This window comes from Engystomops pustulosus, chromosome 1 (assembly GCF_040894005.1).
Source record: "Engystomops pustulosus chromosome 1, aEngPut4.maternal, whole genome shotgun sequence".
Taxonomy (NCBI): Eukaryota; Metazoa; Chordata; class Amphibia; order Anura; family Leptodactylidae; genus Engystomops; species Engystomops pustulosus.
In genome coordinates, this window is record NC_092411.1 from 74,815,849 (window position 1) to 74,836,379 (window position 20,531).

The following is a 20,531-nucleotide window of genomic DNA, read 5'->3' on the forward strand; positions in this document are numbered from 1 at the left end:
CAACCAAAATAGCACAAAATGACACTAAAACAGTCATAAAAGGCCTCCCTTTACTAATAAAAAGGCCCTAGCGGCCTCCCTTTACTAATAAAAAGCCCCTGGCGGCCTCCCTTTACTAATAAAAAGCCCCTAGCTGCCTCCCTTTACTAATAAAAAGCCCCTAGATGCCTCCCTTTACTAATAAAAAGCCCCTAGCTGCCTCCCTTTACTAATAAAAAGCCCCTAGCTGCCCCCCTTTACTAATAAAAAGCCACTAGATGCCTCCCTTTACTAATAAAAAGCCACTAGATGCCTCCCTTTACTAATAAAAAGCCCCTAGATGCCTCCCTTTACTAATAAAAAGGCCCTAGCTGCCTCCCTTTACTAATAAAAAGCCCCTAGCTGCCTCCCTTTACTAATAAAAAGCCCCTAGATGCCTCCCTTTACTAATAAAAAGGCCCTAGCTGCCTCCCTTTACTAATAAAATGCCCCTAGATGCCTCCCTTTACTAATAAAAAGGCCCTAGCTGCCTCCCTTTACTAATAAAAAGCCCCTGGCGGCCTCCCTTTACTAATAAAAAGCCCCTAGCTGCCTCCCTCTACTAATAAAAAGCCCCTAGCAGCCTCCCTTTACTAATTAAAAGCCCCTAGCTGCCTCCCTTTACTAATAAAAAGCCCCTAGCTGCCTCCCTTTACTAATTAAAAGCCCCTAGCTGCCTCCCTTTACTAATAAAAAGCCCCTAGATGCCTCCCTTTACTAATAAAAAGCCCTTAGATGCCTCCCTTACTAATAAAAAGCCCCTAGCTGCCTCCCTTTACTAATAAAAAGCCACTAGCTGCCTCCCTTTACTAATAAAAAGCCCCTAGCTGCCTCCCTTTACTAATAAAAAGCCCCTAGCTGCCTCCCTTTACTAATAAAAAGGCCCTAGCAGCCTCCCTTTACTAATAAAAAGCCCCTAGCTGCCCCCCTTTACTAATAAAAAGGCCCTAGATGCCTCCCTTTACTAATTAAAAGCCCCTAGCTGCCTCCCTTTACTAATAAAAAGGCCCTAGCGGTCTCCCTTTACTAAAAAAAAGCCCCTAGCTGCCTCCATTTACTAATAAAAAGCCCCTAGCTGCCCCCCTTTACTAATAAAAAGCCACTAGATGCCTCCCTTTACTAATAAAAAGCCACTAGATGCCTCCCTTTACTAATAAAAAGCCCCTAGATGCCTCCCTTTACTAATAAAAAGGCCCTAGCTGCCTCCCTTTACTAATAAAAAGCCCCTAGCTGCCTCCCTTTACTAATAAAAAGCCCCTAGATGCCTCCCTTTACTAATAAAAAGGCCCTAGCTGCCTCCCTTTACTAATAAAATGCCCCTAGATGCCTCCCTTTACTAATAAAAAGGCCCTAGCAGCCTCCCTTTACTAATAAAAAGCCCCTGGCGGCCTCCCTTTACTAATAAAAAGCCCCTAGATGCCTCCCTTTACTAATTAAAAGCCCCTAGCTGCCTCCCTTTACTAATAAAAAGCCCCTAGCTGTCTCCCTTTACTAATTAAAAGCCCCTAGCTGCCTCCCTTTACTAATAAAAAGCCCCTAGATGCCTCCCTTTACTAATAAAAAGCCCTTAGATGCCTCCCTTACTAATAAAAAGCCCCTAGCTGCCTCCCTTTACTAATAAAAAGCCACTAGCTGCCTCCCTTTACTAATAAAAAGCCCCTAGCTGCCTCCCTTTACTAATAAAAAGCCCCTAGCTGCCTCCCTTTACTAATAAAAAGGCCCTAGCAGCCTCCCTTTACTAATAAAAAGCCCCTAGCTGCCCCCCTTTACTAATAAAAAGGCCCTAGCGGTCTCCCTTTACTAATAAAAAGCCCCTAGCTGCCCCCCTTTACTAATAAAAAGGCCCTAGCTGCCTCCCTTTACTAATAAAAAGGCCCTAGCTGCCTCCCTTTACTAATAAAAAGCCCCTAGCTGCCTCCCTTTACTAATAAAAAGCCCCTAGCAGCCTCCCTTTACTAATAAAAAGGCCCTAGCAGCCTCCCTTTACTAATAAAAAGGCCCTAGCTGCCTCCCTTTACTAATAAAAAGCCCCTAGCTGCCTCCCTTTACTAATAAAAAGGCCCTAGCAGCCTCCCTTTACTAATAAAAAGCCCCTAGCTGCCCCCCTTTACTAATAAAAAGGCCCTAGCTGCCTCCCTTTACTAATAAAAAGGCCCTAGCTGCCTCCCTTTACTAATAAAAAGCCCCTAGCTGCCTCCCTTTACTAATAAAAAGCCCCTAGCAGCCTCCCTTTACTAATAAAAAGCCCCTAGCTGCCCCCCTTTACTAATTAAAAGACCCTAGCGGTCTCCCTTTACAAATTAAGAGCCCGTGGCGGCCTCCCTTTACAAATTAAGAGCCCGTAGCGGCCTCTCTTTACTAGTTAAAAGGCCCTAGAGCCCCCCCTTTACTAATTAAAAGGCCCTAGAGCCCGCCCTTTACTAATTAAAAGGCCCGAGAGACCCCCCTTTGCTAATAAAAAGGCCCTAGAGGCCCCCCTTTACTAATTAAAAGGCCCTAGAGGCCCCCCTTTACTAATTAAAAGGCCCTAGAGCCCCCCCTTTACTAATTAAAAGGCCCTAGAGGCCTCCCTTAACAAATAAAAAGCCCCAGCCTACCTTTACTAATAAAAACAAAGACCCTAGCTGCCTTCCCTATACAAATAATAACCCTATATACTTACCCTTGATGTCTTCTTCCGCGTACCTTCACTCCTAATGGCGATCCGCTCACCTTCTGTAGCTCCTGCACCGCGCGCCTCTGGTCACGTGACTTACGCGACCTGACGTCAGGTCGCGTCAGTCACGTGACATGGGCCGCGCGGTGCAGGAGCTACAGAAGATGGGCGGATCGCCGACGCAGGGCTTGGAGGTAAGTATGGGGCATAAATAAGGGGGCGCGGCGGCAGCTCGATATCGGGGCAGCTTAGTTCGGGGAACTTTCCCCCGCGGCACACAGGTTGAAAATCACTGACCTAACAGAAAGCGGATGAGGGTTTCCACACGGTTCCAAAGGGTGGCAACTATGGAGCAGTGTCAGCATATGTGGGAACATAGTACGTTCTATGGAGTATCCTAAGAGAGGTCTCTGTTAACAAAACTTGCTGGCTGCCTTTCGTTAGAGTGGTACAGCAGTGTCTCCACCTTGGCAGAGAGAACTGGAAACCCAAGACAGACTCCCACTTTTCCATAAAACGTAACTTGATGTCTGGAGGGGGTGCATTGAAAATATAACAGAGAGATTGTTCCTCCACCGAATGGGTCATTTATAAAGATATATTCAAATGTTGTGCGGGAGTTTGAGGATGTACCTTGTGTGATTGATTTCACAAAATGTAATAATTGGTTAAGTCGGAAAAATTCTGAGGGAGGAACTGCCTATTTGGATACACCTCATTATGAGACAGTGGTTTACCTTCGGACATCAGGTGCCGCAAATGGTTGATACCCTTCGACACCCATCAGAATATATGTTAAGTTTAAAAACTCGAAAGTGCATTAGCGTGTCAGTGAACAATATCCAATTTAAGAGGGACAAACCATTACTCCCTTTTTTCTTGTACAGTGAACAGCACAGCATTGTGGCTTATGTGGCTTCATATCATACTATTTATGGAACTGACATTCCTATTGAAATTTCTTTAAATTAGCAGATTATCATTTCACACATTTCATAAAGAAGATCCCAGAATCAGAAGTTACAAATAACATTTTTTGTATAAAAGCGATAGTTTCACAGGTTGTCAGTAGAGTAATGATTCTCTCCTTCTCACAAGTACAGTGATATTCACACAATAAAATATGAATATTGAGTAACTAGAATACTTTTGAAAACACTTTTCATTTAGAAACTTTTTGTGTTCATCATATAGTCACTATAAAAAACACATTGGGACAGATTTATCAAGCAGTCTGAAAGTCAGAATATTTCCAATTGCCCATGGCAACCAATCACAGCTCCCCTTTAAAATATTCATGAGGACTGGTGAAATGAAAGCTGAGCTGTGATTGGTTGCCATGGGCAACTGGAAATATTCTGACTTTCAGACTGCTTGATAAATCTGCCCCATTGTACTAAAGTCTTAGATGCTTATTATCGCTGGTAGAATGCAATGTCATATCTTAATAAAGTATTCTACCCTGAGCTAGTTATTATATAGAAGAGAGAAGAGACAATTGCTGTGAAAGTGTAGAGCTGCCTAAATTAAATCAAGTAGGATGAAAAATCCTTTAAAATAATTTAATCATAAATAGAAATGAGCCCTTTAGAAGTGCAAATACCAATATTACTCCATAATCTCAAAACATAATGGAAATGGAAGGAAAATTGAAAAGGTAAGATTGTTTTCCATAGATCCAAAAGAAATTGCAGTCTAGAAAATATATATATATATATATATATATATATATATATATATATATATATATCGAAAGAGATGTCAATTTGAAAAATTAAGATAGATGAAACAAAGAATCAGAAAAGGAGAGATATAAGGAATACACAGCACACTACAGTAAAGACATCAATAACCAATACATTTTTTATAATATCAGCAACAAACAACAAAAAAAATCCTGTGGAAGAAAAAAATCTAATGTGTAGGACCACTTTAAAATTTTTCTTTCAGAATTAGGACTTAAAAGTCTATGGGGCACATTTACTAAGCTGGACTTTAATCGGAATGTGCATGTTCTTCTAGGCTAAAATGACTTGCACAGGTATTTAAGTAGTGGGTGCGTTGGGATTGTGTCACACGGAACCCTTTTGTGGTACGGGTACGGGTTTCTTCTTTTGGCTTATCAAAGAGAATTTTGCTTAGTTTTTTTCTGGAGACATACAGGATTCTTAATTTTGTTTATATTTATTTGTACTTCCATTGTCACAATTGTCACTCTTTGACCTGTGTTTTGTCATGACACACCCAGCAGCAAACTCTCATTACCCGTATCCCAGTGATCACTTGTTCAGTCTATTTTCTAAGCAGTGCTGTGTATGAGAAAAGAAGAAGGCAGAATTGGTAAATACCACTTCTGTCTTCTACTCCAAGACTACACTTAAGCTGCTTGACACCCTAAATGTGTTATGGGCTTTAGGGACCCAAAACCTTGACTGTAAATATCCAGTGGACAGTCCGGAAGTACCGTGTTTCCCCGATAGTAAGACACCCCCGATATAGGCTAATGTAAGACGTACCCTGAAAGTAAGACATAGTTAGAGCTGACGGGAGCCGGGTGCTGCAGCCTCTTCATGTCACTGCTGTAGCTCCTGCCGGATAGAAGATTTTGTGACCGGAGCTCAGCTACTCCGTGCAGGCTCCGGTCACATGAGGAGAGAGGAGACAGGGCTGCACAGTGTGGAGTCTGCAGCATGGAGCCGAGGGAGAAGCTTCCTGCTGTGTGCTGCTGCCGTCTGTGTTACTGGAGCAGCTCCTCCCCCTCCTGTGTAGCTGCTAAACTCTGCTACATCAGTCCGACCTGGAGGGGGAGAGGAGCAGGGGAGCACATGTCAGCCTGGACCAGCCTCTACTCAGCCCTGCAGTCAGTGACACTGAAAAGTATGTATGTTATGTGTAGTGTGTATGTAGATGTGATGCCTGATCTATATGTGAACATTGTGTGCATGTTTATTTACATGTATAATGTGCAACACCCTCGCCGATGCAATGGCGAGGTAGTGCTTGCGAATACGTCCCACCTGCATGTAATCCCATTACACAACATGGTTCTAATAGGACATAGGGATATTGCAGTGGTGAATCCTGCCTGGCAAGGCAGAGGTTAAGTATTTTGTATAATGCCAGATGCTGTTATCCAATGATATGTGTTACATCCTGTGCTCTGTAAGCTGAGATGTGATTGGAGGAGCAGCCACCACCTGACCAAAGGGAGGTAATAAAACCTCTGGCCAGGAATGTTCTGGAGACTAGATTATTCTAGTAAGGATTCAGAGAGATTCTGTTGTAGGAGAATCAGTGAGTGAGTGAGTAATCTCTGTCTAGCCCATACCAGAGCAGGAAGAGCCTAGCCCCTGCCTCTGAAGAGTGGAGCATTAGACTAGAGTTAGTGTAGTGAGGAAAGGGGTATCATCTTACCTTTAAAGGTGATACCTGAAGCCCTACAGGACAAGCTGAAGCTTCCTACCAGGACACAGCTGCCTCCCAGCCTGCCCTCTACTTCCAGGCTGGTGAACTATCTCCTGAGGCTCCCTCCAACTCACATCTCGGTACCCTACCTACCTGTTAAAGGCACGTTTGCTGCGGTTCCTGCGGTTGAAATAAAGAACTGTAAGTTGTTTTCTTCAACTTCTGTCTCCGTCTGGTCCCTGCTAATACGGCTGCCTTCATCACCGGCACCCTGTCCATCACCCAGAGACTCACACTCGGGACATTAAGGGGTTGCCCCAGGGAGATCCGCTATAGCAGCCTCTCCCTCATCTTTTCTTGCCAACACCACCCTGCTGGAGACCTGCCAGGCTGTAGGACAGCCCTCCGGTTACCCCGTACCAAGCACCGTGACAATAGCGTGCTTAGGCCGCAACCGCCAGCCACTCTGGTACCGCGGGCCCCGGCTGTCTCCAGGCCTCACCTCAAGGGCTAGGCCCCGGTGGGGGATGTTGCAAGTGGCGTCACGAACAGGATGTTTACTTCTGTGCCTTATCCTGGCACTAAAGACTGTACTTTATTAAGAAAAAGACTGTGCTGCCTAACCCTGCTGCCATCCGGGTTTAGGCCCAAGTATTTGTGTGTTTCTACATTGAACTTTATACTGCTGCCACGTGCTGTCGAGCATCGCTCCAGCACTCAAGAGGTTAATTCCTGCAAGAACTGTGTCAGCTCTGCTACATCCGGCGCTGCTGCGCCTGAAGCATTTACCTCAGAGGCGTGTGGCGCAGCAAGTATTTCAAGCCCGCCAAATCTTCACTGGCGGGAACTCCAGAAGCGTCATTAGGCCCCGCCCCCTGCGCGAGTGGCGCGAAGCACCGTGGAGGAGGAGCTGGAGCGTGTGCGGCCGGCAACGAAGAGGGTTAATCGGCCATCTTGGATTTCGGCGCAGGCCGCGCCTGAAGCCTGCCAGCAGTGTGCGCCTCATCCGGAGTTCCGGCGCACGTGTCCTGCGACTGGAGAACACCGCGGAGCATCACTGAACCCTGCTGCCTGCCGGACATCGGGAACGGAGACCTTCGTGTACAGGAGCTGTCCTGTCACCGCGGCTGATCCTGAGTGAGTACCGCTGGGGAAGCTAAAGGGGGGTAGAGATTGTTTCCGATGCTAGGTTATTGGCTCACCTCCCAGGGAATAGTGACTGTGTCTTAAAGTGCCCACGTCCCATTCTAGCCATCGCCCATAGCAACGGACATTGTGTAACCCTACAGGCTTACCTCAGCTAGGCCAGTCATGTCCGCCCAGGACGAAGATACGGGACTGGCGCAAGTCCCGTCCCCTGGTCCCTCCTCAGGGTACCGGAGCATGTTAAGTCCTCCAGAGAGTCCCTTCAGCCCTGCTACAGCTAGTGTCCCTGGGACTCCCACCATGATGCCTCTGACTATGCCCTACTATCTGGGGGCCCCCTGGTTACCCTACTACGAGGGAGAATCACATACTCTCCCTGAATTCAGGGACAAGTTGTTAGCCACCTTCGCCTTGCTCCCATTCACAGAGGAACAGAAAGTGGGCATCCTCATCGGGCAGTTGAAAGGACCCGCTCTCCGGGAAGTCAAGTCTTGGCCCCGAGAACAGTGTCAGAATGTGGTCCAGATTCTTGATAGGCTACGTAACACCTTTGACAAGTGTACTGTCTCCGAGTTGAAGCAGAAATTCTTCGGGAAAAGACAGAAGCCCCAAGAGTCCCTCCGAGACTTTGCCCTCTCCCTACAGGAGACATGGAAGGCCATCACCTGCCTTGAGCCCAAAGATGCTGAAACCTCTGACCAAACCTTAAGGGAACAATTTATCAATGGACTTGTTGATAGAAATCAAAGGTGTCAACTAAAGATCATCTCTTCTCAACATGCCCAGGCCTCTTTCCTTGAGTTTAAGGAAGTTGCCATTGACATATTAGGAGACCGACCACCTGCTGGGCCGCAGAAAGAGCCTGAATCCGTGGAAATGGAAGAATCTGCTCTCGCTTGCCATCCTATGCAGGCAGCATCATCTAATCCTGCGGCTATGGAAGTTACTGGCGTAACAGGACTGGTCCCTAATCTCGCGGACACCCTGCATCAAATCCTTGATCGGTTGACCCAGTTGGAAGTAACTGTCTCTGCTATGAGGAGGAAACCTCCAGAGAACCCGGTACGGTCAGCTACTCCTCGTGAATCTCCGACTAAGCAGCGCCCAAAAGAGGCGAAGTCGTTAAGCACCTGGAGTCAGAAGAAACCCCGCCAGCGGTGCAGCTACTGCCATAAATATGGGCATGAAGAGAATGACTGTCGTCAGTTAAACGACAAACCCTTGGAGCTAAGGGACGACCTCCAAGGGAAGAACTTGTAAGTCCCCGAGATGCTAACTGGATGCCCAGGTTCGTGGGGACTCGCCCCATGGTTCATGTAACCATCAATGGAGTTACCCTACCGGCCTTAATTGATACCGGCTCTCAAGTGACCACCCTCCGGAGTGCTGCGTTCGAGAAATGCCGAGGAAAAGCATCCCTAGTCCAGCCTCCAAAGGCTTACTTGAACATTATTGCTACGAACGGAAAACCCGTACCCATCCGCGGCTACTGGGAGCCCACGCTAACCATTGGAGACACTGAGTTAACCAGACAGGGCGTAGTGGTGACACGTGTGCCCGAAAACGGTAACTTCTCCCTGGTACTGGGTACCAATGTCCTCCGCAACTGCTACCCTGAAGTGCTGCAGGCTCTCCACGACTCCCTGCCAACAGTGCCCAACGGTTCCCGGAAGGTAATTCAGGAGACTATGCAGGTTCTAGCGGCGCAACAGAAGTTTGCTGGCCCTAATGGAGAAATCTGCAGAGCCCGGATCAAGGATCCCCAACCTGTCCGCCTTCAACCTGGGACTGAGACGTTAGTATGGTGTCGAGCCTGCATGGGCGTCCAAGGTCAAGACTACCAGGCGATAGTAGAACCTCTACCAGCGGATGAAGATCTGCCCATTCTAGCCGCCAGGAGCCTAGTCACTGTGTCCCGAGGACAAGTACCCATTCGACTACTAAATGTGGGAGACTCCCCAGTGGATCTGAGAAAGTACCAAGCCGTAGCCACTCTCTTCAGCGTGCATCCTGAAGACTTGGTGGAAAACGCTCTGTCTGCCTCCCAACAGTTGGAAGTGAAGCAAAGTGCTGAAGGTGAGCCTGCCGAGCAATCCTGGTGGCTTGAGCTCAATATTGGAGACGACGATTTTACTCCTGCAGACCAAGTACAAGGTGTCCTGGATGTCGTTATGAAACACCACCAGGCCTTCAGCAAACACCCACTGGATTTTGGGCAGACTACTCTTATCCAACACACCATCCCTACTGGCTCTCATCCTCCTATCAAGGAACGATACCGGCCCATACCTCCAGCCCGTTACCAAGAGGTGAAAAAGCTGGTACAAGAGATGAAGACAGCCAACGTTATCCGGGAGAGTCACAGCCCATGGGCTGCCCCGCTGGTCCTTGTGAAGAAGAAGGATGGAACCCTTCGATTCTGTGTTGACTATAGGAAGATCAACAATATCACCCACAAGGACGCCTATCCTCTGCCTCGAATCGAGGAATCCCTCGCAGCCCTAGGGTCAGCTGCCTACTTCTCTACCCTGGACCTGACCAGTGGCTACTGGCAAGTGGCCATGGCGCCGGAAGACAGAGAGAAGACGGCTTTCACCACCCCAATGGGCTTGTTCGAGTTCAACAACATGCCGTTTGGGCTATGCAACGCCCCAGGCACATTTCAACGGCTGATGGAGAGATGTTTGGGTCATCGCAACTTCGAGACCGTCCTGCTATATTTGGACGACATCATCATCTACTCCAAGACTTATGAAGACCACCTCCACCATCTGGCGGAAGTCTTCCAAATCCTGACCCAACATGGGTTGAAGGTCAAGCCATCCAAGTGCCACCTGCTACAACCTAGCGTCAAGTACCTGGGACATGTGGTGAGCGCTCATGGAATTGAGCCAGACCCAGAGAAGATTGCAGCTGTTCACGACTGGCCTACCCCATCAACCGTACGGGACATCAAAAGCTTCCTGGGATTTGCCAGTTACTACAGGCGTTTCATCCCGAAGTTTGCCCAGCTGGCGGCTCCCCTGCAAGAGCTTCTAAGGGGCCTGCCAAAAGAGAGCCAACGTTCCCGAGTATCCATTGAGTGGACGGCCGAACGAGAAGCTGCCTTCCAGATGCTCAAGCAACGGCTGACTGAACCTCCGGTGTTGGGATATCCAGACTATAGTCTGCCTTTCACCCTATACACTGATGCCAGCAAGCAAGGTCTAGGGGCGGTATTATCCCAGCTCCAAAACGGAACTGAAAGGGTCATAGCCTACGCCAGCCGTTCCCTCCGAGAACCGGAGCAAAACGACCAGAACTATAGTTCCTTCAAGTTGGAGTTTCTGGCGTTAGTCTGGGCTGTGACCGAAAAGTTCAAGGACTACCTGGCTGCATCATCTTTCACTGTCTTCACAGGCAATAATCCTTTGGCGCATCTGAACACTGCTCGTCTTGGAGCACTGGAACAACGGTGGGCCTCCAGACTTGCCAATTTCAACTTTACCATCAAGTACCGGGCTGGTAAGACCAATGACAACGCCGACGCTCTGTCCCGTCTCCCTGACCAGTGGGAGGGACCCTCCACGGATGCTCAGTGGGAAGATGTGGAGATGCCAGCGTTCTATGCCCGGTTTGTGCGTCAAGATGCCCAGAGAGTTTACTCCCTACCGACAGAGGCAGAGCCAGCTACTCCTCAAGAAGAGTCAGAGCCCCCTGCGGAGAAGGACCTCTGGATGAGTCTTCAGGCTGATAGCCGTGCCATAGGAGAAGTAATGGACTATCTCTCTAGTGGGCGAGTGCCTGAAAGAATCCGGCGCAGAAGAGCTGATGGAGAACTGTCTCAATTGTGGCGCCAGAGAAAGACTCTGAGCATGCACCAGGGTCTGCTAAAGAGAAGAACTCTGGACCCGATCACTTATGACCGGCTATACCAGATTGTGATTCCCAGGAGGGACGCCAAGATAGTACTGGAAATGTACCATGACCAGTCCGGACACTTTGGCGCTCAGAAGACTGAAGCCACCCTCCGAAGGCGATTCTTCTGGGTCAACATGAAGTCCGACATTGAAGCCTGGTGTCGAGAATGCCCAGCCTGCGCCATCGCTCGAGGAGAGCGACACAATCAAAGGGCCCCTCTACGTCCCATTGTGAGCCAACGGCCCTTGGAGATCCTGGCATTGGACCACGTGAAGTTGGAGCCCAGCAGATCCGGTCACAGTTATGCTCTTACGATCATCGACCACTATACCAAATTTGTGGTTGCAGTACCTGTCAGAGATCTGTCTGCAAGGACTACCGCAGCGGCCCTGTGGAAGAGCTTCATCCTCCCCTATGGCTGTCCGGACCAGATCCTTACAGACCAAGGAACAGCATTTGAGTCCCAAGTCTTCCAGGAGCTGTGCACTCTATATGGCTGCAAGAAGCTGAGGACCACAGCCTATCATCCCCAAGGCAACGGGCTTTGTGAAAAGATGAATCAGACTCTAATCAATATGCTGAGGACTCTGACCCCTGCAAAAAGGGCTGACTGGCCAAAACTATTGCCCGAATTAGTGTACCTGTACAACAATACCACTCATTGCTCCACAGGGTACACCCCGTATTATCTGATGTTCGGGAGACACGGCCATCTCCCTGCTGATATGACCTGGGACATGGAGTCCCCTGATTCCCAGTCTTTACTCCCTCAGACTGACTGGGTTCACGAACACCAGAGGCGACTGGCGGATGCCAGAGAAGTTGTGGATCTGCGGTTGGAAGAGGCCCGAGAGAAACAAAAAAGGGACTTCGATCGTAATGCCTGTGCTGAGCCTTTTGCCCCAGGAGATCGAGTGTGGCTGCGCAACAACCATCCTACCAGTAAGCTAGATGGGCGTTGGGAGCGTGAGCCATACCTAGTTAGGGACAGTCTCTCCCCTGAAGTCTACGAGATTTCAAGAGGAGACCGTCCACCACTCCGGGTACATAGGAACCGGCTGAAGAGATGTCTTCGTCCTTTTGCCCCTATGTCCACATCTCTCACCTCGACCCCCAACTTACAGACCTCCTTGTGTTCGCCTACCCCCAGTTTCTTGGAACTTGTGACTGTGCCTCAATTCTGTTTTGTTTCCACTCCAGTAAGAGGTACCTCGCAGAGACCATCATCCCCACCGCAGTCTCCAATACTGCTGCCTGTGGAGGATGATCCGGCTCCACTGTCTGCAACCCCTGAAACACCAGAGCCAGTTGAGACTCCGACTCCAGCGCCTGAATCAGAGGACGACGATGAGGAGATTGTTATCTTCTCCAGGCCGGAACTTCGAAGGTCTCAAAGGGAGACAAAAGGTAAAGCTCCTGCGTACCTGCAGGAGTACCAGCTGGTGACCCGCAGGAGCAGGAGGCAGGTACGTTTTTCTGACACCGAAGTACTTACCACCGAAGAAGATGCAGAGTAACCCCTGAAGGGCTGTAGCCCACTTCAGGTACTGTACATATTGTATATTTCTGTCCTATTCCACAAGAGCCAGAGACTTTCCTGAGACTCTTACCCTTATTTATCTCAGTCAAGAGACATACCTTGAACTGATTATTGTCATGTGCTATGATAGCACCCCTTCCTCTGCCACAGCAGAGATTTCTTCAAAGGACTCTGTCCCTCTACACTAGAGGAGACCCTTTGCTTCTTCTATTGCACTTTTCCCCACATCAAGGGCTGTACCCAGAAGATGGACTTTGTTAGTAGAGACCTTCTGTGAGACTTTTGCCAGATACTCCAGGGAAAAGTTGCTATTGCTATTGACTATTATTTTGCACTTAATGCCTTCCTTTTTAGGTACGGACATTCTGCATGCACTTTTTTTATGCCTTTTCTTTGCAGGAAAGAGACATTTACTATCGTGCTACCCTGAGTAGCCTATCCACCTCTGTAACGTTTGCAATGTTATAAGATGTGTACCCATTGGGCTCCTAAGCCAATGTGATCTTAACCTGTTTGCACACTGTCATATATGCCAGTAGTCTGCATTAACCCTTTCATAGGCTTTTCAGGTTGTAGAGTGGCTGTGTCGGACCGTCTCTATGTAGTACAATGTTTTATTGTGTCTCATATGCCAATGTATGCATATATACACTATATAATTGCCGCCAGGGAAGAAGTGTTGATAAAACAAATATACAGGCCTTGGTGCAAGGAGTGGATTACAGGACATGACACCACACCTTTCCTACTGTACAGTTCGGTTTAATGGCGTCAGCGACCAACTGTCATACAGCTACATGTTTTTTGTCTTAGTCCGACACCAACCCAGGTGCCTGTCTCCAGGACCATGGGCGGTTTGTCCCTACACCTCACATAGCCTGCACTTCCCAGAAGTGCCCTTAGCCCCCTCTGTGCCCCAAAACATCTGTAGTCGAGCCGAGGGCGGCTCTTTCAATTGCCCCCGGGGTATGCAACACCCTCGCCGATGCAATGGCGAGGTAGTGCTTGCGAATACGTCCCACCTGCATGTAATCCCATTACACAACATGGTTCTAATAGGACATAGGGATATTGCAGTGGTGAATCCTGCCTGGCAAGGCAGAGGTTAAGTATTTTGTATAATGCCAGATGCTGTTATCCAATGATATGTGTTACATCCTGTGCTCTGTAAGCTGAGATGTGATTGGAGGAGCAGCCACCACCTGACCAAAGGGAGGTAATAAAACCTCTGGCCAGGAATGTTCTGGAGACTAGATTATTCTAGTAAGGATTCAGAGAGATTCTGTTGTAGGAGAATCAGTGAGTGAGTGAGTAATCTCTGTCTAGCCCATACCAGAGCAGGAAGAGCCTAGCCCCTGCCTCTGAAGAGTGGAGCATTAGACTAGAGTTAGTGTAGTGAGGAAAGGGGTATCATCTTACCTTTAAAGGTGATACCTGAAGCCCTACAGGACAAGCTGAAGCTTCCTACCAGGACACAGCTGCCTCCCAGCCTGCCCTCTACTTCCAGGCTGGTGAACTATCTCCTGAGGCTCCCTCCAACTCACATCTCGGTACCCTACCTACCTGTTAAAGGCACGTTTGCTGCGGTTCCTGCGGTTGAAATAAAGAACTGTAAGTTGTTTTCTTCAACTTCTGTCTCCGTCTGGTCCCTGCTAATACGGCTGCCTTCATCACCGGCACCCTGTCCATCACCCAGAGACTCACACTCGGGACATTAAGGGGTTGCCCCAGGGAGATCCGCTATAGCAGCCTCTCCCTCATCTTTTCTTGCCAACACCACCCTGCTGGAGACCTGCCAGGCTGTAGGACAGCCCTCCGGTTACCCCGTACCAAGCACCGTGACAATAGCGTGCTTAGGCCGCAACCGCCAGCCACTCTGGTACCGCGGGCCCCGGCTGTCTCCAGGCCTCACCTCAAGGGCTAGGCCCCGGTGGGGGATGTTGCAAATGTATGAATGTAGTGTGTGTCAGTGTGTTTGCTTGCACAGTTCTATGGTTTGTGTTAAAAACACCCATCCCACCTCTGCACTGAATAATGCCCCCCCTACACTGTATAACCTCCCTGCACTGTATAATGCCCCCCTTACACTGTATAACCTCCCACACTGTATAATGCCCACCCTACACTGTATAATGCCCCCCCCTTACACTGTATAACCCCCCACACTGTATAATGCCCCTCCTTACACTGTATAACCTCCCACGCTGTATAATGCCTCCCCTACACTGTATAACCTCCCACACTGTATAATGCCCCCCTTACACTTTATAACCTCCCACACTGTATAATGCCCCCCCTACACTGTATAATGCCCCCCCTTACACTGTATAACCCCCCACACTGTATAATGCCCCCCTTACACTGTATAACCTCCCACACTGTATAATGCCCCCCCCCTACACTGTATAACCTTCCACACTGTATAATGCCCCCCTTACACTGTATAACCTCCCACACTGTATAATGCCCCCCCTACACTGTATAATGCCCCCCCTTACACTGTATAACCCCCCACACTGTATAATGCCCCCCCTTACACTGTATAACCTCCCACACTGTATAATGCCTCCCCTACACTGTATAACCTCCCACACTGTATAATGCCCCCCTTACACTTTATAACCTCCCACACTGTATAATGCCCCCCCTACACTGTATAATGCCCCCCCCCTTACACTGTATAACCCCCCACAATGTATAATGCCCCCCCTTACACTGTATAACCTCCCACACTGTATAATGCCCCCCCTACACTGTATAACCTTCCACACTGTATAATGCCCCCCTTACACTGTATAACCTCCCACACTGTATAATGCCCCCCCTACACTGTATAATGCCCCCCCTTACACTGTATAACCCCCCACACTGTATAATGCCCGCCCTTACACTGTATAACCTCCCACACTGTATAATGCCCCCCTACACTGTATAACCTCCCACACTGTATAATGCCCCCCTTACACTGTATAACCTCCCACACTGTATAATGCCCCCCCTACACTGTATAATGCCCCCCCCTTACACTGTATAACCCCCCACACTGTATAATGCCCCCCCTTACACTGTATAACCTCCCACACTGTATAATGCCCCCCCTACACTGTATAACCTCCCACACTGTATAATGCCCCCCCCCCCCTCACACTGTATAACCACCCATTACACTGTATAATTCTTGGCACTTGCTTTTATAAAACTGTTTTGTGGTGAATACCATACTGTTCAGCCTGATAATAAATGTTAATTTTATGGTTAAAACAAAAATTTACATTTTTTTCCAATATAAGACATACCCCGAAATTAAGACGTAGTGGGACTTTTGGGGGTAAAAAGAATGTAAGACACTGGGGCAGATTTATCAAGCTGTCTGAAAGTCTGAATATTTCCAGTTGCCCATGGCAACCAATCACAGCTCCCCTTTAAAATATTCATGAGCACTGGTAAAATGAAAGCTGAGCTGTGATTGGTTGCCATGGGCAACTGGAAATATTCTGACTTTCAGACAGCTTGATAAATCTTCCCCACTGTCTTACTTTCGGGGAAACACGGTAGTTAACTCTTAACAATATGTGGTGTAACCACCGTTTGCCTGAAAAACAGCATCAATTCTTCCAGATATGCATGCTTATAGATTTTGAATGAATATGCGTGCTGATCCACTGTGGATGACAAACTTTTCATATCCGTCTGTCTCCTAAAGTAATTCAAGGCAGACTGGCTGATGTTAAGCTCAGAGATCTGTGTGATGGGACTGTCATCAGTTTCAAAATGCTTTCCATGTGCCGGCATAGAATGAAATCCCCCTCTGGTGCTGCCGGACACATCAGGAAGCCTCCTGATGTATCTAGCTGGTGGCTTACGCCCTGCCATGTTATAACATGCAAACATTCAGTACTGAACATTCACCTGCTATGGGCTACAGTAAGTGTGCAGTTGCAGGGAAGGACTACCCCTCAATGGCCCACATGGCCACTGTCTGAAGATGCCCCCTTTACACTCCTCCATGCTCACTTGGCATGAAGGGGCACAAAGAGGGAAATAATCGCAATTACTGGTGGTTTGCAAGTAACTACGATTATTTCAGGGCTTGTACACCGAATAATTGATAAGTCCTGATAAATCTCTCCCCTTTTTCTTCTTTATGCTGAAGATAAATAACATTGGTTGTAAGTTTGATATTGTTGTCTTGATGCAGAATAAGCATTTTTTATTTGCAGTACCTTTTCCCATATCTGCCTAAGACTTTTGGACAGTACTATGAAATTTAAAATGCTGTAAATTGAGAAGCTAAGTAATATTAACATAGCCAATCTCCTACTACTCCAATGCTGCCGCTTCCCAGGTCCTCCAGGATGTCCTCTATATCCTCTCCAATGATGACGTTTTGACACAAACATGTGGACTTTGTAGCTAATCCATGGGTAAATAGTGGTGTTTTCTACAGCCAGTGATTTTTGCTGGAATGTATTGGCATATCCTGGAAGGATGGTAGTGCCATGTGATTGGTAGAATCATTTATCAGCTTGTTATTTTATATTATTATTAGCTTGCAGTAAGGATTTTAGGGAACTAAACAACCCCTTTAAGGCTACATTCACACAATGTATCCCTGCGGGGACATATATATATATGTTGGCTGTATATACGCCCCCATATGTTTTTGTGAATGTAGCCTAAGGTTTTAAACCAGAATACTCTTTAAACCTGGTCTTAGAAAAAAAAAATATTATAACATATTATTTTACCAGGAAATGTATTAAAATAGTTCCTGATGTCTTCTTTTTCTTTTTAGGCTTTAAGGTTTTGAAAACAGCATCACACTACTGGCCCTTAGAAGTGGTAAATGGAATCCATGAGTTACCTAGGGTAAATGGTGACAGGAGCGGTTCTGGTAATGAAAGTGATAGATGTACGTGTAGACACAGGGCGAATATTTTACCATTTTTTGTAGTAGATTTTATATCACATAAAGAAAGATGTGGTGTTTTTTTTATTTTCTTGCTTAATGTACTATTATATTACAAACACAATAATGATAACTTTCAATATCTTTGCGCTGCAGTACAGGGTTTAGTGACAGCACCATATCTTGCAAGTCACTGAAAATGATAACATTTTCATATTGAATTACAATTCACAAAGCATCCCAACTGATGTTGATTGATTTTACAGACAGCTTGATTTAATGCATGCATTCACCTAGTCTAGAAATAAAGTTCTATCAAGATCTTATTTTCAGACTACCGATGTGGATAAGAACTTCTTATCATTGTGATTGTGAACCAAATGTTCCTTTACAAAAGCTATTCCATACACCGACTTACCAAACACTGTATCTAATATATGTGAGCTTATACTAAGTCTCCGCCATGCTTCTCCGCAAATAAGCACTAGTATGATTTTTGTGGAGTATGCTTGAAATATAGGCCTTACTCCAAAAATAAAACCTAATTACAGCTAATCAACAGAAAGTTTCCAGACATCTATACATGTAAAAAACATAAATAGAATACAGAAGGACAGATATAGTAGATTCTTCATGAAAAAAGCAGACAACACTAATACAGACTGCACCCCAAAAGAAATCAGACAACGCTTAAAGATTTACACCCCCAACAAAATCAGACATCCCTTAAAGAATCATACTCAAATGACCCCACAACAATGAGGGTTGGCTAGTTCTGGACTCATATTGGGTAGTCCTGGTAGCATCACTACACACCTCAGCCTAAACATTTTGACTGCTTCTGGTTATCAGGTGGTGCCAACCACTACATACAACTGCAGTTGTATGTAGGAACCTGACAGAGACCCCCTTTAGACAGGATTGATACAGCTCTGTGTGAGAGAGTCCATCCACCATTGGCACTTGTCAACTCTAAGACTACTGGGTCTAAGGGGGGGGGGGGGTCTGATGAGTGTGTTCCTTTTCCAGGTGCCTGCTTTTCTAGGTGATCTTTTGTTCAAGAATAAATGTGGATTGTTGTTCAAGAAAAAATTAAGATATCCCCTGAAAATAAGCCCTAACCTATATTTTGTAAAAAAAACCCCATAATATAACACCCTGTATTATTTTCTGGGGGAAACATATGGGGTGGTATTTATCAATCATCGATTGATCATGCCAGTGGTTGATGTTAACCTGCTCAACAGGTCAGGTGACATATATTAAGAGGCCTATCAAATAGTTTTTGTGGCCAAAACGTAAAGCCTTCCAAACGGAATCAAATAGCAGAAGATAAAAAATTGCAATCATGTAGTCACGAGGATTTTTTTTGTAAAATGGGGACAAATAAAATAGATAAAAATGAGAGTCTTTAGAGTAAAATGTATTGGAGAAAGTAACAGGGAGACCAGCATAAAAATAGAATGCATATTATTCCTCCTTACAACTAATTGTACATGGATAGATACCACCACCCATTTCTCCAAAATCAGAAGATGCATGATTTGACCCTATCCCTCATAGTATATACTTATTATATAATGCAGTAGCTTCATAACTTTTTTTCCAGTGCCTCCTAAACATCTCATTATCTTGTGTAGCATACAAATATGAAATTTCTTCTTTCATCTGTCCATATCCCTGGAGTCATGCTTCTCAATAAACCTTTGATCTTGTTTGTTTTCTGGCTCATATGGAACCACAAATGTATTCCAAGCTGTATTAAATAGACATAAGCTAAAGAGCTTTGCCAGTAGAACATGAGATGTAGCATACTTTTTATGCAAGACCCTTGCATAACCAACATTACATGGGTCATTGTAGTGCGGGTGTTTGATTTAACACTACACAGATGCCCTGACAATATCATGAGAAGAAGAGATCACAGCTGATCTCAAGATGCTCTTGCTATTAGTCAAGCTGTTTACTCTGTTCCCAGTACAGAATGTCTCTGCACTAAATTTCTTCAAAGTTGTTACATAAACTAACACTATTAGTTCAGCTGTTTTTGATAGTGGATATATTTATTACAATTACATCTAGAGAGATGATTTTCATCCAGCCCCCTGTACAAGAAAATTACAGTACTATAGCTCCAGGAAAATGTATATTCTCTCCCATACATAACTACCCTCACACTAGTAATTATACCCCCCCAAGTTTTCCACATATGCTAAATTATAAATATTATAAATGACAGATATGGAAAGCAATGTAATTTCACAGATTTACAGGATTATTTTGAGAATGATCGAAATTGATCAACAAGCTTTAAAACATTTAAAAAAAACTTTATTCATCTGCTATTGTTTTAAAAATTCTTGGAATACCTCTTTAAATTTTACATTTGAATTCCCCCATTATTATTCAATTCACTTTGGGGAAATCAGATTTAAGGGGTTGTCCACTTTCAGCCAATAAATGATATTGATTGTGTAATGAAAAGTTATACAATTTCCAATATACTTTTTGTATCAAATCCTAATGGGTTTCTAGATTTCTGCAAAGATTCTATAATTTCCTCTAGTGGTATGTGATGTGCATGCATTTTATCACATAGAGTAATCAGAGCTGTGTGATAATAACAGCTCGTGCACCTGCATGTCCACCACAAGACCACGTACAGATTTCTATCCACTGGAAGCTTTCTTTTGATGGACAGCAAGCAGAGATCTAGGAAACTATTAGGAATTGATACAGAAAGTATATTGGAAAATTGTATACATTTTCATTACACCATCAATATCAATTATTTGACCAACCACTTTAAGCTTTCACTTTATTGATAGCTACACCTTAATGTTATAGTAAGAAATCTTATATAAATTCACATTTGCATTGAATCTATATCATTAAATTGTGTTGATTTTATTACTGATGTTATCTCTCATTGTCTTTTTTTTCTTCATGACTTCTGC

The 20,531-nt window shown here is 45.9% G+C and overlaps 1 protein-coding gene across 2 annotated transcripts in view; it reads left to right on the top strand.

Annotated features, from left to right (window-relative positions):
- The window catches only part of ADGRD1 (adhesion G protein-coupled receptor D1), a 430,427-nt gene that overhangs the window by 31,974 nt on the left and 377,922 nt on the right, over positions 1-20,531 (top strand). The window contains exon 3 of one of the 2 annotated variants that reach the window (XM_072144407.1): positions 17,461-17,577. The exons of the other annotated variant lie outside the window; for it this stretch is intronic. Coding sequence (XP_072000508.1) covers positions 17,461-17,577 — 117 coding nt within the window. The remainder of the gene's footprint in view (positions 1-17,460; positions 17,578-20,531) is intronic. 2 annotated transcript variants of the gene reach the window in all.